General features: G+C 47.9%; 2 protein-coding genes across 2 annotated transcripts; one reads left to right on the top strand and one right to left on the bottom strand.

Annotated features, from left to right (window-relative positions):
- Window positions 1-606: 606 nt before the first annotated feature.
- On the bottom strand, window positions 607-5016 carry LOC103716793 (origin of replication complex subunit 6). Its single transcript, XM_008804958.3, has 10 exons — window positions 4778-5016; window positions 4652-4698; window positions 4408-4512; window positions 4239-4319; window positions 3458-3569; window positions 3310-3372; window positions 3045-3132; window positions 2728-2819; window positions 1211-1307; window positions 607-1123 (listed from the first exon to the last, which is right to left on the bottom strand). Exons 1-10 carry the CDS (start codon window positions 4895-4897, stop codon window positions 1044-1046), a joined length of 885 nt encoding a protein of 294 aa, XP_008803180.1. The 5' UTR covers window positions 4898-5016; the 3' UTR covers window positions 607-1043.
- A 3897-nt stretch (window positions 5017-8913) lies between these two features.
- Window positions 8914-9705, top strand: LOC120111480. The gene has a single exon (XM_039128536.1). It carries the CDS (start codon window positions 8914-8916, stop codon window positions 9703-9705), a length of 792 nt encoding a protein of 263 aa, XP_038984464.1.
- The last annotated feature ends 9970 nt before the right edge of the window (window positions 9706-19675 follow it).

Here is a 19675-nt window from a genome sequence, read left to right as displayed (position 1 = left end):
ATGCAAGTATTGATATAAAAGTTTTTTAAAGAAAAAGAGAATAAAAGAAAATGGTTAGTACTCAATAGTGTATGTGCAGGCATGTAGACATATATATAGAGAGATAGAGTGTTGGACTAGACTATACTCAAGTAGATCCACTCAAATACGATCGGATCTACATAAAGTCCTACATTAATAATCCGAGCCATTAGATGTAATTTACTATCTATAAACTGCTTACATACTAAAAATTATATAATTTAAAAGCTCTTAGCCTATGCATGATTTAAAAAAACATACATAATTTCATATTATCTAAATTGTCCCATTTTTTGACCACTTGATACATAAGCTAGAAATCTCCAAATCAAATGGATTTTAAAGTATAAGCAATTTAAAAATACAGGTTACATCCAACAACCCATATTCACTCAAATATAACTATATATTATGCATGCTTATGCTTTGCAAGGATTCCACCAGAGCATTTTGTTAATTCTCACAATACATGACAACTTTTTCCAATTAGCTGGCAATGGTGAAGAACTCGCCCTCTTCAACTTTAGAAACAGTCACAGTTGACTGCATTATATGACAGAACAGGAGATGAACCTTGAATAAATTTATGTTATGGTTAATAGCTATACATTTAAAAGAACAATAATTCATGGTGTTTATGAAACTAAAAACATAGAACATTGAGTCATCTAGATAGTGGAGTTCAGGAGAAGATACATAGGAGAGTATTCTCGATATAAAAAGTGACAAACAAAATCAAGGAAAACAAATAATCGACAATAGGCTGATGTTATGAAGCCACTGAACTCTTCCAAAATCAAATATGAAGCTTGCAATCTCATAAAACTTCTAATGCTATTGAGTTGCAACCAATAGCATCCACTTAGTATTTTGGAGCCAAGTATAATCCTACTATTAAGTCACAATAAGCTGATGTTCAGAAGCCAATGAACTCTTCAGAAATCAAATATGAAGCTTGCAATATCATGAAGCTTCTAATGCAATTGAATTGGGGGATTTCTTGGTGAAGTTGAGTTGCAAACTTATGAAGCTTCTAATGCTATCGAGTTGGGGGATTTCTTGGTGAAGCTGAGTCGCGCTTGCTTCATTGGCTTCAGGGGAGCTGTCAAAAGGAAACAATGAGATTAGTGATATATCCTTCATGCAATAACAGGGATATAATTTTCAGCAAATGAATAAGATTGCACACCAGTTTTTTTGTTTTGGTTGTTAGAAGAAATGACAGAGGACTTCCACTCCTCATAGGCTTGTTTCTCCATTTTTTTGTGCCTCTTGTAGCTCGGAAGCTGCAAGATAAGTTTAGTTGATAAGTTCAGAAGATATCTAAGGAGACATATGGTTTTTAATTAAAACTGTAGTCATAATGCTAACATGACATGCAGACATAATAGGTTTTGCATTATGAAATAAAGTATCTTTCTTATCCACATAAGCAGCCATAAGAGTTTTTTTTTGGTTCAGACAACTGTTCCATTATCTCTACCTTCAAACAGGATCCAATTACTGCAGTCATTGTTTGCCTCATTTTCAATCATCTGTTAAAACCATACTTTCCAAATATTTTTACCTTCGATACCATACCCTATTTAATAATCTGAAACATCCATAATACATTCCTTGAATGTCCTAAACAAACATGATCCTTGAAGTTACCATAAAAAGTAAAATTCCATAATAGGACTGAGACTTTCAATCTAAAGAGTTTCTTAAACAAAAATATATGATATTCTGGATCCTCATTTCTAATGGAATCAAAATGATCTATGGATTGATTAGAAGATCCTTTCAATTGGCTAGAAGCCCTTACTTGAACGAAAATAGATCTTTTAGAATGAATCACATAAAAGTAAAATTCCACAAAAGGACATCATTTTTTCCAACAAAACAAATTGATAACACAAAAATGCCACTTCTAGACTTGCATGCAGATTAAAAACCTTGAAACTTAACATTAGATGGAAAAAGAACGGCTTTCAAGTTGCATGATCTACTGGTGTGTAAATTCATAACAGAAGCTGATAGCATAATTCACCTTCCACATTGGCATGGAAAGTTGACCATGTGGACTGTAGATAACAGCCATCAGATTTCTGCATCAAAAGCATAACATAATACTAAAAAGTTTTCCATACAAATTGATCACACTGGCCAGTAGCTTTCAGAAAAATGATTCACATTGGCCAGTACTCTTACAAGAAAGAGAGGTTTTAACTTATCTAAAGTTTTATAATTATGACAGATGATACACATAGGCCAAGGGATGCACTGTGTAGAAGAAAAGAGAGGTAGAGGTAGACTGAAGTCATATAAGAGGATGTAGTAAGGAAGGACTTGATATCGCTACATCTCTTAGAAAGTGTGGCCCTAACCAGAGTGGAATGGAGGAAAAAATTTCATGTAGCCAAAACCAACTAGTTTGGGATTAAAGCTTCATTGACATTTGTGTGTCATTATATATATATATACATACACATGTAATCATAGATATGCAAGTTTAATAGTGAGAATTTTCCTCATCTTTTCTTAGGAAAAAGAAATCAGGGCAGCAATTATACCTGTGAGCTGCATATGTAACTAAATGCATACAATTCTTACATGTTCTTACATTAACATGAACAAGAAAGATTAGGGGAAATATCTCCAAGCACATGCATATGTATTTCTAGTTGTGGCATTTATTTTTCATGAATGGAAAACCATAAATACCTCCAATTCATATTGATCATCTATAGAAGAATCATCAGATGCATCACCATCATCCTCGCGTCTCCTTTTGCCGGGCAAGGGATCCAAAAGTTCTGCCATTGCGAAGTAGGATATAAAGGGAGCAAAATGAATCACAATCATGAAAAGGACACAAAACTATAACAAGTTTCTAATATTGAGGAAAAAATGCAATTGTAAGTATGAGAACTAGTTATAAGATTAGGATGGAGAATAGCAGAAACAGCCCTGCCAACCAAACAGCCACCCCAAAGCACAGAATGCAAGTAACAATCAAAACAATAATGGGAAATCTGTACCTCGATGGCCTTTTATAGCCTTGGGATTTTTCTTTTCCTTTGAAATCCCAAACACATCGAAGCAAAGGTCGTTCATAGAAGTTGAAACCTGTAGCAAAAAATTAACCATACATGAATTACAGATTAAATCAAGAGAGCAGAACCTAATACAACATCAAATAAGAAGTAGAAGAGATGCATTAAACCATTAAATGATTATGTATTAAATTAAAAGAGAACCTAATACAATATAAGAGAAGAGGTAGAAGAGGATGTAGGCTCTTACAGTGGAAAATTCTGACTCGGAAGTTCCACATACCTCAATAAGCTTCAGCTTGTCAACTTTAAGCTACAAGATGGGACAGAGCACTTTTATGTAAGCAAATATTAACAAAAATATAGTTCCAGGGAATTTACAGAACCTCAGAAGCCACCTTATGCCTTTTAGCACATAAATAGAATGCAACTGCTGTAAATACAGGCCGGTTAAAATCAGTATTTGCCCGGCGAGAGGGAGGTAGTGCAGCTAGAAAACGTTCCTTATACCTGAAAAATCAACATCATAAACATTGTATGTCAGCACACAGGTATTCAGAACTAACATGGTCAGATATTCAAAGTTCACAATGTTAGACTAATGGCAAAACTCTCTAGTCACCACCCAGTAAAGATTAAAATTCATTTAATTGCATGCCGGAAGTTTAAAAAGGAAGGGAAATAAATATGAGAAATGTAATTAGCAAAAGTATTTCAGAGAACTTTCAAGATAATTCGTGAAATATTCACAACAAAAAACTCATCAAATTTATTATCCACAACAATCATCAGAAATTCATAAAGCACAACGTTTTGCATTAAGCCAATATAAACTCTGTAGAAAATATTACCGTTAATGAAAAAATCAAGAATAATCACAGAACAGTTCAATGGGTCAGGGAATTCTGTTACTAGGGGAGTCAGAAGAATTTTGAATATTGACACAATGCCCATGAAGAAAGGAATTATTACAGATCAAAAAGAAAGAAAGGGAAAAAAAAACTAAAAGAAGAATAAAAATTTCAAGGAATTAAAATAACCTACAAAATAAGAAGAAAGGATTAGATATTTCCTTTAAGTGCAAGACATTGAGAAGTAGGTTTGATTTATCTAAGAAGTTCAAGGTTTGCTGCTTATTAAAGAAACCAATAAATCAAGGACAAAGAAATAAGATCTTACAGAGACAATCCCTTTCGCACAAAAGGTATGAGCCTAACACAGCCAAACTGAATCCCGAGTTCACGGACATCCAAACTCGCCCTACAACAAAACCCATCAGGGATTGCTGCATATCTCTTAAAACTTGATAAAACCCGAATAGAAATATCAAAGGAAGAATTGGACTCACTTGACCCCAAGACCATTCTGCATTGCATTGAAGGACCTCATGTAAGCCTTCTCCGACATCCCACTCATCCGAATTGCACTCTGTCGATCGAATAGCACCTGAAACCTACAAACCCAACTCCCTGATTTAGTGTACAGAAACTTGAGATGAATCAAACTGATAGTGGATTTAGTGTTCAGAAACTTGAGATCGATCAAACTGATAGAATCAACAAATCAAACGGAAGATAGGCATGCGAGATTACTTGGACGCCGCGATCTCCAGACAAATAATGGCTTTCGTGACCTCGCCCTGTGAAAGAAGAAACCGACTAAGATGGGATGGATTGAAAGAAATGGGTGACGGGAAGCAGGAGAAGGAGGGGGCTTACGACGCCGATGATGGAGGAGTCGAACTGGACGTCGGAGAGGCGGCGGAGCTCCTCGGCCTTCCGCACTAGGGACTTGGAGTCGGCAAGGCCGAGCCGCGCAGCGATGGAGGAGATGTCCATGCCGAGAGGGGTGGGAAGGAATGGCGCTTCTTGGAGGAGAAGGCATTTTGAAGCGCCGGAGGGTTGCGTCGTAAGGGAAGGATTTGGCGGGGAAGGCTGGCGGGAAGGCGCTTCGAATCGGGGCCAAAAAATTTGGCGGGGGCGGGGGGAGGGGCAAATATTTAGATGATTTTATATGGGCTCGCTAATGGGCCTGACAAGGCGCACAGTGTTCTATTTAACTGGACCCTCTGATCTATCTCTGTGGGACACCGTTTGGGCCAGATATCTATGTCTCTGTCTGTGTGTGTGTGTGTGTGTGTGTGTGTGTGTGTGTGTGTGTGTGTGTGTGTGATGAGCAAGTTTGCCTTTGATGATTCAGAGCAGCTCTCCCAAGTACCAAATGAATGGAACCGACAGAATGAGCAGAGCTAGAAAGCAAGTCGTGAAGAATAGCGCAAGATATGAACAGGTTAAGAGTGAAGAATAGGTTAAAAGATGGACACAAATTTTTAGGGTCTAACCTGATCTGTCGAGGTATGAGTTTGGTTTTATAATCTTGAGCTAACCTGACCCAGGCCAAAAAATTTCGCCCATACACCGCATAGTTTTACTTTTACATCCACCATATTTCGCATTTACCAAAGTATTAGTGAATAGTTTCAGCAGGGGGATATAGAGGAGGCTGAGTTTTCCGAGCAATAGTCCAACCAAACATGCTTCATCCACGACTCGATCTCTATCTATTCATACCAATTGACTGAACCCGATGCTTGGATGGCTAGGTTTTAACCCAAACTCCTCGGCACATTAGGTCCGAGTTAGGAGATACCTAGATGCATGATCTCCAAATGCTCCGTACCCTAGCGCAACATGCTCTTAAGTGCAACGCATGTATGGCTAGAATGCATGCATGGCCAACTTGACCGTGATAATTCCTAGCATGCAGCGGATTGAACTCGATCGCATTCTTGTTTGTGAATCGAGCACTCAAGAAAGCCATGCAAATAAAACATTCGAAATCTTTTTTTATTTTGATACAATGAGTTCTAATAAATAAATGTTTTAACCAAAATCTTCTATTCTCTCGTGGTGCACCATAAGGCATAAAAAATAACCTGCATGGCCGAAACTGGGTTAAGAATGCTGTGGTTCGTTCGAGTCTCTTCATAGCATTCCGTGCCTTGTCATTTGCAGTGGCAAAAGTGGACTTCTATTTTGTTTTCTTACCTCCTTTTATCATTAGAAAATTGGATGCTGCACCAGCAAGCGACTAGAATAGGCAGAGTTATACTCCACCAAGTGGAAAAGACGGCATATGGCGATTAACGATAAGAATGCAATGCATGGCTCCAAAAAGACAAGGTTCCTGGGATTCTGCGAATTTTGGGGCGAAGCAAGGGAGGCCAGAAAGTTGACACAAGGAGACAGTCGCCCCTCGCTGCTACCTAACCGCACGCCCTCTAAAAGACCACGTGAATCGCGAATCATGGTGCTTTCATCTCGGTTCGCGTGCAAAAGATTGACTAAAAGTTACGTACTTTCCATATAAAAATCTTAAATATATATATTATATTATTAAATAAAAGAGATTGTCTCATTTTAAACTCTGCATATCAAATTTTAAATAATTTTATGATATATACTTTATATTATTAAATGGGAGAGAAATATATAATATAGAGTATATTTTAAATATATTTTTATTATATCATATAATTATTCATTTGTTTCGCATCTATTGTTTAATAAAAAAAATCTTTATCCATCTCTTATGCATATGGTAACTAATTTTTTGAAACTAAAAAAATATTACTACTTTTTATTTAATTCATGTATTTTATCTTTCTTATTTCTCAATTTTTTGAATTTTTGTATGTATGTCGCACATATCCGCTGCTAGTATCATGTGCACTTGTTTTTATTATAATAATGGAAACTCTTAAAGATTGGCAACAACATTCTTTTGAAGTCACGTAAGCACTAATATAAAACTACTGCACAACTCTCAAAAACAACTCCATGTATATCACAACGCTCAATATTTTCGTTATTTTTTCTCTTCACATACTTGCACTCTCTGAATGTTCGACATCTCTCGTCACAATACTTCATTGCTTCCAGAAAATTCTTGTGTTGGGGGAGAAATATAAGTTACCACGCTCGCACGGACCTCCGAGCAGCCGGTCGAGCAGACCCCTCCGAGCAGGAGGCGACCAAGCATCCCTCCGAGCAGGAGGCAACCGAGCGCCCCCTCCGAGCAGGGAGCGACCGAGCGCCCCCTCCGAGCAGGAGGCGACCGGGCATTCCTCCGAGCAAGGGGCGGCCGAATGGATCCCGACTTAAGGGCTTGAAAGTGCCCAAGCGGCTCCTCCGACTAGAAAGCATCCGAGCGGCAGACCGCCATTATCGTGTTCCCCGCGAATCGTGCCCTGTCCTTGCCAACAATCGATATGTATGGCCTCCCCAGACATTCAGCTTATGCAACAATTAAAGTGTATGGTCTCTCCAAACGCCTATTTCACTCAACAATCAATGCATGTGACCTTTGCAGGCATGTGGCTAATATGGCTCACTCAACAATTAAGGCGCATGGCTCCTGTTGTCTACGAATGTTTAGCTCCACACGGCAAACCTGTTTGGCCATAAACGACAGCAATGTTCCGTAGTAATTCAAGGACTTTGGCCTGATCCCCTACGAAAACAGCATTGATTTACACGATCGAGTATTAACTTCCATTGTACGTCCAACCATACGGTAGTGCCTTCGCCCTATCTCATCACAGGTAAACCCGTTCCCCCCTATAAATGGGGAATTCCTGAGGGGGAAAGGGGGGATTTTCCCGACTCTCGGACTTGAGCTCCACTCTTGCCTATCTTTGGGCCATCTCTCTGACTTAAGCATCGGAGGGCCGGCGCCGGAAAAACCCGGCCACCGGCTTCTTGCAAGTCTTCCGGAAGACGCCGCACATCGCCGGATCGCCATCGTTCGCCAAGCCTTCCCGGAGCTCCTCCTTCCTGGCCCAGTGGTCGCCCCCGGGTCCAAATTCCAGCAACAGTTGGCGCTAGAGGAAGGGACCGAGTCATGACCATGAAGCTGAGAAGCAAGGGAGCTTCTAATGTCTCCCGGCGTCTTCCACCTAGCTCCGGACATTCTATCCAGAACTCACCGCCTCCGGCCGATTCGACCCCTCAGGTCCGGCTGGAACAGTTTGACACCCTGGTGCAACAGGTTCAGGCCTTGGCTGCCGCTGTCCAGAGCCTGCAACCTAAGGACGTCCCGGCGGCACCTTCCCCTCAGGTCCCGGCCCCGCCGATGCCCCCACTGGGTGGACCGGCGCCCCAAGGCCGAAGTCTCCATGCCTCTTCGAGGGCTAATGGTGAGGAGCGGTGTCGTTGCCAGGAATCGGCCCGAACTTCCTTCAGGAGAGAACCCCCGGTGAGGGGGACCGGTGACTGGCCACAACCGTCAGAGGTTGAGTCAGTCCCAGGGCAACTGTGCCCGAACCAACCACAGTGGCGGTTCCTCACAGCAGTGAACTCGACAAGAAGGTCGAGAAGCTAGAGCGCCAGATTGAGGCGCTCCATGGCAAAGGGCGAGATGTGAGGGTGACTTTGAATTCACCATGAAGTCCCCTTTCTCCCAACAGATCGAGGACGAGCCGGTCCCGCCGAGGTTTAAGATGCCCCAGGTGGAGCCTTACAACGGCAAGACCGACCCCCTCGACCACCTGGAAAGCTATCGGGCCTTAATGGCCCTGCAGGGAGCCTCGGAGGCCATGCTTTGCAAAGCCTTTCCAGCAACACTCCGGGGAGCAGCTCGGCTTTGGTTTACCGGGCAGAAGCCTAGTACCGTCTCTTCTTTCAAGCAGCTCGGCAGGCAGTTCGCCACCAATTTTGCTGCCAGCCGACCCCAGCGGCGGACCTCAGACTTCCTCCTTGATATAAAGCAAAAGGAGGGAGAATTCCTCAGGGAATATCTGGACCGCTTCACCGCCGCAACATGGGAGGTCCAGGAGCTTGACCAGTCAATCGCCATGTCGGCACTGAAGACTGGGGCCCGGTCTTATAGATTTCTCTTCTCCATCGAGAAGAATTTTTCTGCTGACCTCACTAAGATGCTGGTCAGGGCGCGGAAGTACGCAAAGGCGGAGGAAGCTGTTGCTTCCAGACGGGGCAGGGCCGAGCAGGCCTCTAAAAAGAAAAAGAAACATCGCGAGGAGCGCGGCCGCCCCAGAAGCCTATCCCCGCGCCGAGCCAAGAACTTGCCTCGCCTGAAAAGTCCTCTCCGACCGCGGGGACTGCTCCGACCAAGGTCCCCGTCTCGTCCGAAATCTCCACCACGGCCCCGTATATCTAACGGGAGGTACGAGAGCTACACTCCACTTAATGCTCCTCGAACCGAGATTCTGATGGAGATTGAAGGCCGAGAATATTTCCGGCCTCCGCCCCCGATGCGGGACACCAGAGCCTGGCGCAACCCTAGGAAATACTGCCGTTTCCATCGAGACTATAGCCATGATACAGAGGACTGCTTTCAGCTCCGGGACGAGATTGAAGCACTCATCCGCCGGGGAGTGCTTAACCGGTTCGTGCGGAACCGGTGCGAGGAGAAAAGGCCAATCGAGGACGCCGTGCAGCCTGGAGAACCGTGTCCCAACAAGCCTGTCGCCGGCGTCATTAGCACCATTGGAAGAGGGCCCCCGATCGGGGAACCGGTTGAAAGGCTTCTCCCGAAGCGCCCCGTATCTCAGAGGCCATTTCTTTCTCGGACAGGGATATGGAGGGAGTCGAGACTCCCCACGACGATGCAGTGGTCATCTCCATGATTGCAAATAGATTCTATGTAAAGCGTATCCTAGTAGATAATGGAAGCTCAGCGAATATTCTGTATCTTGATGCCTACTCTAAAATGGGGATGATAGAAAAGCAGTTGCGGAGAATAAATGCTCCGCTAGTCGGATTTACTGGAGACTCAGTCCCAGTGGAGGGCGAGGTCGATCTCTTAGTTACGGTCGAACTCGCCCTCCGAGAAAGTACCGTGAGGATGAACTTCCTCAAGGTGCGTTTGCCCTCGGCCGACGACGCTATACTTGGAAGACCAGGGCTCAACGCTATTCGGGCCGTGGTCTCCACTTCCCATCTGCTTATGCGGTTCCCCACCAACCAAGGGGTCGGCGAAGTCCGTGGGGACTAGGCGGTAGCAAGGCGGTGCTACATGGCGACCTGCGGAGCAAAGCAACCAACCAAGGCGTCGGCCTCGGCGCCGGAACATGGCCCCTCAGTCGAAACCTTGGAAGCACGAGATGGCCCTCGGAAAAAGCGAGTGGAGCCTGGTGAGTTACTCGTACAAATTTCTCACGTGAAAACTGCCCCGAGCTAACAGTGCAGGTCGGCTCCGGCCTTGATGCCCGCGAGAGGGATCGCCTCGTCAACTTCTTGCGGGCCAATAGGGACATTTTTACATGGTCGCCCGCCGACATGCTAGGGATAGATCCGGAGGTAGCGGTCCACCGACTTCAAGTGAAGCCAACCTGCAAGCCCGTGCGGCAGAAGAAGCGAAGTGCCGCCCCAGAACGGCAACGAGCAGCAGCTGAGGAGGTTGACAAACTCCTCCGGGCCGGTTTCATCCAGAAAATATCCTATCCGGAGTGGCTCGCTAATGTGATCCTCGTCAGAAAGGCGAGCGAAAAATGGCGCATGTGTGTGGACTACACCAACTTGAATAAGGCCTGCCTAAAAGATAGCTTTCCACTCCCTAGCATCGACCAGCTCGTGGATTCCACCTCGGGGCACGAACTACTGTCTTTCATGGATGCATTCTCAGGGTACAACCAGATCCGGATGGCACCGGAGGATGAAGAGAAGACAGCCTTCATCACCGACGGAGGCACCTACTGCTACAGAGTAATGCTTTTCGGCCTAAAGAATGCTGGAGCGACTTATCAGCGGTTGGTCAGCCAAATTTTTAAAGACCAAATAGGCCGAAACTTGGAGGTCTATGTTGATGACATGTTGGTGAAAAGCCGAATGGCGCAAGATCATATGACTGACCTCAATGAGGCATTCTCTACACTCCGAAGGTACCGGATGAAGCTCAATCCTACCAAATGTGCGTTCGGAGTCACCTCGGGCAAGTTTCTTGGCTTTGTAATTACACAGCGGAGAATCGAGACCAATCCCGAGAGGATCCGAGCGCTCCAAGAGATGACGCCCCCGAGGACAGTCAAAGAAGTGCAACAGCTTACAGGCCGAGTTGCAGCTCTCGGGAGATTCGTCTCCCGATCGGCCGAGCGCTGCCTTCCATTCTTTGCGGCTCTCAAGAAGCCAAAGAACTTTTTGTGGTCGGTAGAAGGCCAGCAAATCTTCGAAGAGCTCAAGCGCCTTCTCGCTTCTCCTCCACTGCTTACGAAGCCTCAGCAGGGCGAGCTCCTCTACCTATACTTAGCCGTTTCTCCCGTAGCAGTGAGCTCGATCCTGGTTCGAGAGGAGAGCAAGCTTCAAAAGCCGGTATATTACACCAGCCGGGTTTTGAGGGATGCTGAGACCCGATACTCCAAACTGAAAAAGACCGTCTTTACCCTGGTCGTCTCAGCTTGAAGGCTCCGGCCTTATTTTCAAGCTCACACGGTGGCCGTGTTGACCGACCAGCCAATAAAGTAGATCCTGCAGCGATCAGATCGAGCTGATCGGATCACGAAGTAGGCGGTCGAGCTCGGAGAGTTTGACCTCGAGTATCGTCCGAGGCCATCAATCAAAGCCCAAGCGCTGGCTGACTTCATCGTGGAGTGTACCGTGCCAGACGAACCCGAGCCCGCACCTACGGCGGAGGGGCCTTCGGAGCAGCTATGGACCTTACATGTGGACGGCTCCTCGACCTCGGGGGTAGCGGAGCCGGCCTCATCCTCGCCAGCCCGGATGGGGTGATCGCGGAACGAGCTTTGCGCCTCGAATTTCCTGCCTCGAATAATGCGGCGGAGTATGAGGCACTCATAGCCGGGCTTAAGCTGGCTAGAGAGCTGAAGGTCAAGAACTTGAAGGCCTTCAGCGACTCCCAATTGGTTGTGAGCCAAATTTTGGGAGACTTCGAAGCAAGGGAGCTGACAATGCAAAAATACCTCCAGAAGGTGCGACACCTCGCTTCGACTCTGGGTTCCTTCCACATCCAACATATTGCCAGGTCGGAGAATCTCAGAGCGGACTAATTATCAAAATTGGCGTCCTCCCGCATGAGCGAGCTCCCAAAAGCGGCGACACTGGAGTACCTCCAGATCACCAGCACAGAGGAGCCTGAACTAGCTCTTTGTATCGACGTTGAGCCAAGCTGGATGGATGAGCTCGTTAGCTACCTACAGAATGAAGTCCTCCCCAGCGATGAGCGTGAGGCTCGTCGAGTCAAGCGCCTAGCCTCGAGATACATACTGTATGAAGGCAAGCTCTACAGAAGATCTTTTACCTCTCCCCTCCTCAGGTGTCTCCGTCCGTCGGAGGCGGATTATGCAATGCGTGAAGTCCACGAAGGCATCTGCGGAAACCATTTGGGAAGCCGAGCACTGGCATACAAAATTTTGCGCCAGGGATACTATTGGCCAACACTCCAGAAGGATGCGCTGGATTTTGTTTGGAGATGCGACCGCTGCCAGAGGAATGCCAACATCCAGCGCCGACCCTCAGCCCCCTTGACCTCAATCAGTTTCCCCTCGCCATTCGCTCAATGGGGAATTGATATCCTGGGACCGTTTTTCTTGGCGACTGGGCAGAGAAAATTTCTGATCGTCTCCATTAATTACTTCACGAAGTGGGTCGAGGCCGAGCCAGTGGCCCGGATCACCGAGCAGAAGATGCAGGACTTCATTTGGAAGTTCATAATCTGTAGATTCGGGCTCCCCCGCATCCTCATATCAGATAACGGCCGCCAGTTCGACAATGCTCATTTCAGAGAGTTCTGCTCGGAGCTCGGCATCGACCACCGTTTCACCTCAGTCGCACATCCTCAGGCAAATGGAGAAACCGAGATAACAAATCGTACTATTTTGCAGGAACTCAAAACCAGGCTCGACCAATCCAAAGGGCAGTGGGTCGAAGACCTATACAACGTCCTGTGGGCTTATCGGAACACATTCCACGTACCCACCGACGAGACTCCCTTCAACTTGACGTACGGAACGGAGGCTGTCATCCCGTTGGAAATCGGACTCCCTTCTCCGAGAGTAGAATATTATGATGCCGACTCCAGTGCTACGCAGCTCAGGAACAACCTGGACCTCATCGAGGAGACGAGGGAAGCCGCCCGGGTTTGCATGGCGAGATACCAGCAAAAAGCGGCGCAATACTACAACGCTAGGGTCAAACTCAAATCCTTCAAAGTGGGAGACCTCGTCCTCAGAAGAGCTGAAGCCTCCCAGCCGACCGAGCAAGGAAAGTTGGCCCCGAATTGAGAAGGACCCTATCGGGTCGCGCGCGTCCAACGACCCGGAGCGTACAAGCTGGAATCCCTCGAAGGGACCCCCATTCCACGAAATTGGAGCTCCGAAAACCTCCGGGTGTATCATCAATAGAACCCCAAGGGGTTCTCTGTTCTAAGCATAAGTTTTATCTTCTTTATAGTAATTTTTGCTATTCTTCATTTATGATCGCGTTTCTCCTAATAAGAAGTTTCGTGATTCTTAGACAACCTGGTATGCGATCCTGCTAGGATGCTATAATTAACGCCGGACGACGCTGGGCGCCTCGGCCAAAAGTCCGAGATGCAGTTATCGAGCTCGGCTCGATCTCCATCAGCTATCGAGCTCGGCTCGATCTCCATCAAATACCTCGACTAAGATCGGGATGCCCCGAGTGTCGACAGTGCGTGCCCAGACCTCTCGGCACTTCGGAAAGACGGGGTAGTACCTTCACGACCCCCCGTGGTGCTCAACACCAACAACGGGGTAGTACCTTCGCGGCCCCCCGTATGCGCCTCCTCGACTAAGGTCGGGATGCCCCGAGTGTCGACAGTACGTGCCCATACCCTTCGACCTTGGGATGACGGGATAGTACCCTCGCGGTCCCCTCGGAATTAAATGTTCGTGAACAACCAAAAGTTCGAGATACAGCCATCGATCTCCATCAGCCATCGGGCTCAGCTCGATCTCCATCAGCCATCGAGCTCGGCTCGATCTCCATCGACCATCGAGCTCGGCTCGATCACCATCGACTATCGAGCTCGGCTCGATCACCATCGACTATCGAAGCTTGGTCTCGATATCAGATACCTCGATCGAGGTCTGGGCGCCTTGAGGCCTGCGACAGCTTCATGCATGAGCCCAAAGGGTTACGACCCCATGCTTCGGATTAAGCTTGAGGTCGTCCTCTACAACGAACTGAGGTACCCCTAAGAGCAATTCGCGGCACGGGGCATATAACCCCGAGAAGGTACGTTCTGATCGGCGCCTATGTCTTATTCGATACACACATTTCGTTCATTTTTATGTTGGATATTTAAATGAAAATCCTGGCCAATATCGGGGTCCTCCGCCAAGTCGATTACGAGCTAAAATCTCGTCGAACCCGCACGCACGAACCCTAGTTCGGTTTCTCGGCAGCTCGGTGAAATTTAATCCCGAGCTCGGGGGGTTCAATGATTTGAGCCAAAAGCTAGTTACCTAATAAGATGATTAGAGCACGGCGCCCCACAGTTGGGGCCCCGAGCTCTATGACTGCGAAACTACGTCTCAAGCCTAGGGGCTTGGCTAGCTCGGGCATTTTTTCGATCTAAAGTCCCTCAGCAGCTCGGGAACCCGAGCAGCAGAGACATCCCGAGCACGGACTTGGCGAGCTCAAGTTTAAGAACTCGGACGAGCTCGAAAGCCTTGGAAAAACGTTAGCTAAAAAGTGAACTATAAAAGAACTGAAAGAATGAAGTTGAAAAGGAATATTTCCATTCAAAAGCCCGGAGGCTAAGTACAAAATTAAGGTTCGACCGTGCAATAGACAAGGGCCGACCTTTTGTTACAAAAAAGGAAAGAAAAAGTACAAAAAGCCTTAAGAGGCAGGTGCCGTGGCATCTTCAGCCGAGATCTCTCTGGGCTCGACTTCGATGACCGCGATGGCTTCAACCGTCGGATCTCCTTCGGCAGTGGCCCCAACCTCGCCGCCTTCGGTGCTCTCGGGCGCGACCTCGAGGATCGCCGCAACACCCTCGGGAGCGGTTCCCGAGCAGCTTCTTCCGGGGCAGCCTCCGAAGCTGCCTCTCCGGCCGTTTCGCCCGACCTCGCCCCGAGGCCTTTGACTCCAGCTCCGGGCTGAAGTAGATTGAGATCGAAATCGGGGTAGAGCTGTCGCAGTTGATTGCGGAAGTCGTTGAACCCTTGGATAAGGCACAGCTCCTGGAGCAGCTCTTGAAACTCTTCCGATTCTCGGAAGAGCTGGACGGCATCCTGAGCCCATTCTTGGGCCTCCTTTTCCCGAGCTTCGAGCTGCTCGGCCTTCCGCTCTACTTCCTTTACTCTCTGCTCGCGGATGGCGAGCAGAGATTGCGCCTCGGCCAAGCGAGCCTCGGCGGCCCGCAACTCTGATCTAGCCAGAGTATGAGCGGCCTTCTCTTCCTCGGGCACCATGGTCAGAAGCTGGACTTCGTCCTCGGTGGCCCCCACTCTAAGCAAAAGCTCCTTCTTGTGGAGCTCGAGCTCCGCCAGCTTTCTCTCGGCCTCTTCTAGTGCCCGTGAACTCCGACGAGCTCGTTCTTTGTAATCCGCCTCGAGTGAGATCAGTGTCTCGATCTCGTGGAGGTGCTGTAACCAAGACGAAAATTAGGCCGAGGATAAAATTACGGTATAAAACCTAAAAGCGTAAGGAATAAATAACAGCAAATAATGAAGACCTACCCGAATAGCAGAGAGGCGAGTTGACTCCAAAAAATTATTCAGGCTCATGGCCTGAATTTTTGCCCTGTCGGCTGGAAGGAGCGCGACGCGGAAGATCTGTCGCGTCGTCTCAACATTCTCGAGGGCTGAGTCGCCCTCGAACACCGTCCATTCCGGAGCGTAGGGCTGCCTTTCTTGTTGGCCCTCATCCTCCGGTGGGTCGGAGAGGCTGGGCCTTGTCGCCTTCGGCGAGGGCGGCCTCATAGCCCCTCGGCTGCTGCCCGGCTCGGATGCCGGGCGCTCGGGTCAGACAGGCGACCGAGGGGGGACCTGCGAGATTGGTGCCGGGTATGCAAGCGCCATAGTGGCTCCAGCCAAGCTCCTGGGCTCGGAGCTCGAGCCTCCCCTCCGAGCAGCTTCGGAGGACCCAATCCGGAGAGCGCTCTTCTCGGCGGCCCCGTCAGCCGAGATCTTTGCCTTCTTCTTCGGCTCGAGCGGTTCTCCTCCGAGCTCGACAGCCCTCTTTCGGAACCGAGCGTACAAAGCTTCGCTCTTGGTCACCATCTTCGCAATATCTGCAAGAACAAGCAAGATAAGTTCGCAAAATATTACGAAGAAAAAGAAAAAGAAAACCTTTCTATTACTACCCTTATCCTGAGGATGCGCCGAGCTCAGACCGACATTGATTAGAGCGTCCTCGCTCACGAGGCCGCTCAGAAGAATACCATCCCCAAGGCCACGAACGGTGTTAAGGATCCCCTGCTCGCGTGTAGAAAGCCTGGGAAGTTTGTTGGCGGTTCTGAGCCGGCTCTGCCTCCACCTAGGGTCGAACCCCCACGTCCGCTCGGAATCCAAAAAGAAAAACTTTTTCTTCCAATCATGAATGGACGACGGAGCGCCCTGGAAGAGCGGCCGACCCGCCCGAAGGGCGATATAGAGCCACTCCCCGTCTTCCAGATTGGACTTCAACATGAAGAGCCGTCGGAAGACGTTCACGGAAGTCGGGATCCCGTATGCCATGCACAGGGACAAGAACCCGATAATCGTCCTCCATGCGTTCGGAGCAAGTTGCGCCGGGACGAGTTGGTACTCCCCGAGCAACTCGTTCACGAATCCATGGAGGGGAAACCGTAGGCCGGCCGAGAGTGCCTCCAAGTACACTCCGATCCGACCTATCGGAGGGTTCGTTACCCGATCCCCCAACCCAGCGGATTCCAAACGGAACCCTCACCGAGGAAAAAACCACTCTTCGGCCATCTCAACCTCTAACTCACTCATCGTGGACCCGATTTCAGTCGGACCAAGACCCATTAGGAAAAAAAAAAGAAGAAGAGGGGAGAAAAGAAGGGTTCCGAGCAGATGAAAAGAGGGACACCTGTGGGAGTTCGCCGGAAGTAATGGAAGATCGCCCGCTTCGGACTGGGAAGGAGATGGGAAGAAGATGAAGACAATGGGAGAGAAATCAGAGACGGCCAAGGAGGGATTCATATATAAACCCCTCTGACGGCCCAGATCTGCGAAGCGGAGACTGCTCCCCGCCCAGATTATGACACGTGCCAACCCTAAAAATTAATGCGCCGCATTCAATTCGGGCTGATGCTTCGAATATGGAAGCGCCTCGTCGGATCGTGTGATCTCATCATGAGCCCACGATGCGAGGACGCTTCGAAAAACGAAAAGGTACCTCCCGATGAAACGTCTCCGAAAAGGAGACGCCGCCCATTAAAAGCGCCTTGAAGCGCGCGATAATTCAAAACTCCCCTAATCCACATCAACACAGCCAAGACTACTTCCCGCTCTCGAGTCTGCGAGCAGCGCGAGCTCGAAAGTCGGAGGGTAGTGTTGGGGGAGAAATATAAGTCACCACGCTCGCACGGACCTCCGAGCAGCCGGTCGAGCAGACCCCTCCGAGCAGGAGGCGACCAAGCATCCCTTCGAGCAGGAGGCAACCGAGCATCCCTCCGAGCAGGAGGCAACCGAGTGCCCCCTCCGAGCAGGGGGCGACCGAGCGCCCCCTCCGAGCAGGAGGCGACCGGGCATTCCTCCGAGCAAGGGGCGGCCGAATGGATCCAGACTTAAGGGCTTGAAAGTGCCCAAGCGGCTCCTCCGACTAGGAAGCATCCGAGCGGCAGACCGCCATTATCGTGTTCTCCCGCGAATCGTGCCCTGTCCTTGCCAACAATCGATACGTATGGCCTCCCAGGCATTCAGCTTACGCAACAATTAAAGCGTATGGCCTCTCCAAACGCCTAGTTCACTCAACAATCAATGCATGTGACCTTTGCAGGCATGTGGCTCATGTGGTTCACTCAACAATTAAGGTGCATAGCTCCTGTTGTCTACGAATGTTTAGCTCCACACGGCAAACCTGTTTGGCCATAAACGACAGCATGGTTCAGTAGTAATTCAAGGACTTTGGTCTGATCCCCTACGAAGACAGCATTGATGATGACCCAAGGATTGATTTAAAGATTGATTTTGATGATCACAAAATCTTGAAGTATAATTACTAATGTTTGTGTTGCAAGAAGAAAGATATTTATTTTGCTAGAAACATAACAAGTTGGAAGAACACAAGAAGGCCTCCAAAGCTCTCAAGAAAAGTTGGAAGAAAGCTACAATTTATTGGCCCAAGTTTCAAGTTCAAAGGATTCAATTTGGAGGAGCAAATTCCAAGAAAAATTCAAAAGAATAGTCTTCGAGTCGACTCCTGAGGAATTCGAGTCGACTCCGATGCTTGTCGAGTCAACTCCAGAGTAGAACGAGTCGACTCCAGGGTGAAACAGGCAGAAAAGTCAGAGAGCGATTTTCGACCCTGAGATTCGAGTCGACTCCTGTGGAACACGAGTCGACTCCAATGGTTGGCGGGTCGACTCCAAAAAAAGCGAGAGTCGACTCTCAGTGGAACACAAAGAAAAAGTCAGAGGACAGTTTTCGGACTCTGAGATTCGAGTCGACTCCCAGACAGCTCGAGTCGACTCCAAGGCAGCGCTACACCAAGATGGCAGAAGGCTGTGTTTCGAAAACTGAGAGCCGAGTCGACTCCGGAACAATTTGAGTCGACTCCAAGACCAGACAAACCAAAAATACAGAGGATCAGTTTTCGGGCTCTGAGAGCCGAGTCGACTCCAAGAGAATCCGAGTCGACTCGAGGAAGAAAATCAGAAAGAATGTCCTCTGAATTCATGGGATGAGCCGACTCCGAAAATGCCAAGTCAGCTCCAGATGTTGGCGAGTCGACTCCGGGTTAAGTCGAGTCGACTCCCAGTCAAGGCATGCACTTTAATTCAAATTTGGAACAGTGGCCGAGTCGTCTCCAGTAAAGCACGAGCCGACTCCTGCAACAGGCGAGTCGACTCCTGATCGCGCGAGTCGACTCCGATCCCAACGGTAAAATTGTCAGAAAGTGCAGACTGTGTCCAACGGCTCTATTTTTGTCTCTAACGGCTAGATTCTTGTTTCCACGCCATCTAAAGCTATAAAAACAAGAAGAGAGCTAGGGGAGAACTTATGAAAGTGGGAAAGAACATTTAGAGAAGAGATCTCAAAGAGATTACAAGGGAAATCTCCCATAAGCACAAAAGGGCCATTCAAAGTAAAATAGAGAGAAGAAGAGCATCCAAGTGAATCCCAAAGCTTCCTCTTCATCCGTGTGCTGCCTCAGTGATCCTCTACTTCGTGCCAAATCAGAAGAGGGTCAAGTAAAGAAGAAGTCGAGCTCCTTCATCTTCAAAACTCGTTTGAGGGCTTCTCTTTACTCTATTTGTTTATATTGTTATATTTGCTTGTTTAAGAAGCTTTGATTTGTTTTAAACCTTTGTTTTTAATATCTTGTAACTTGATTCAATCAAGGGATTGAATCAAGGGGTTAAGGTTTGTTGGTGAGCCAAAGGAAAAACCAACGGTGAGAGGTTTGTTGGTGAGCCTAGGTTGAAACCAACGTGTAAGGGTTCGA

The sequence above is a fragment of the Phoenix dactylifera genome, chromosome 8, assembly GCF_009389715.1.
Source record: "Phoenix dactylifera cultivar Barhee BC4 chromosome 8, palm_55x_up_171113_PBpolish2nd_filt_p, whole genome shotgun sequence".
NCBI classification, from domain to species: domain Eukaryota; kingdom Viridiplantae; phylum Streptophyta; class Magnoliopsida; order Arecales; family Arecaceae; genus Phoenix; species Phoenix dactylifera.
The sequence above is the reverse complement of the archived record's forward strand: the minus strand, read 5'-3'. Positions and strand labels throughout refer to the sequence as shown.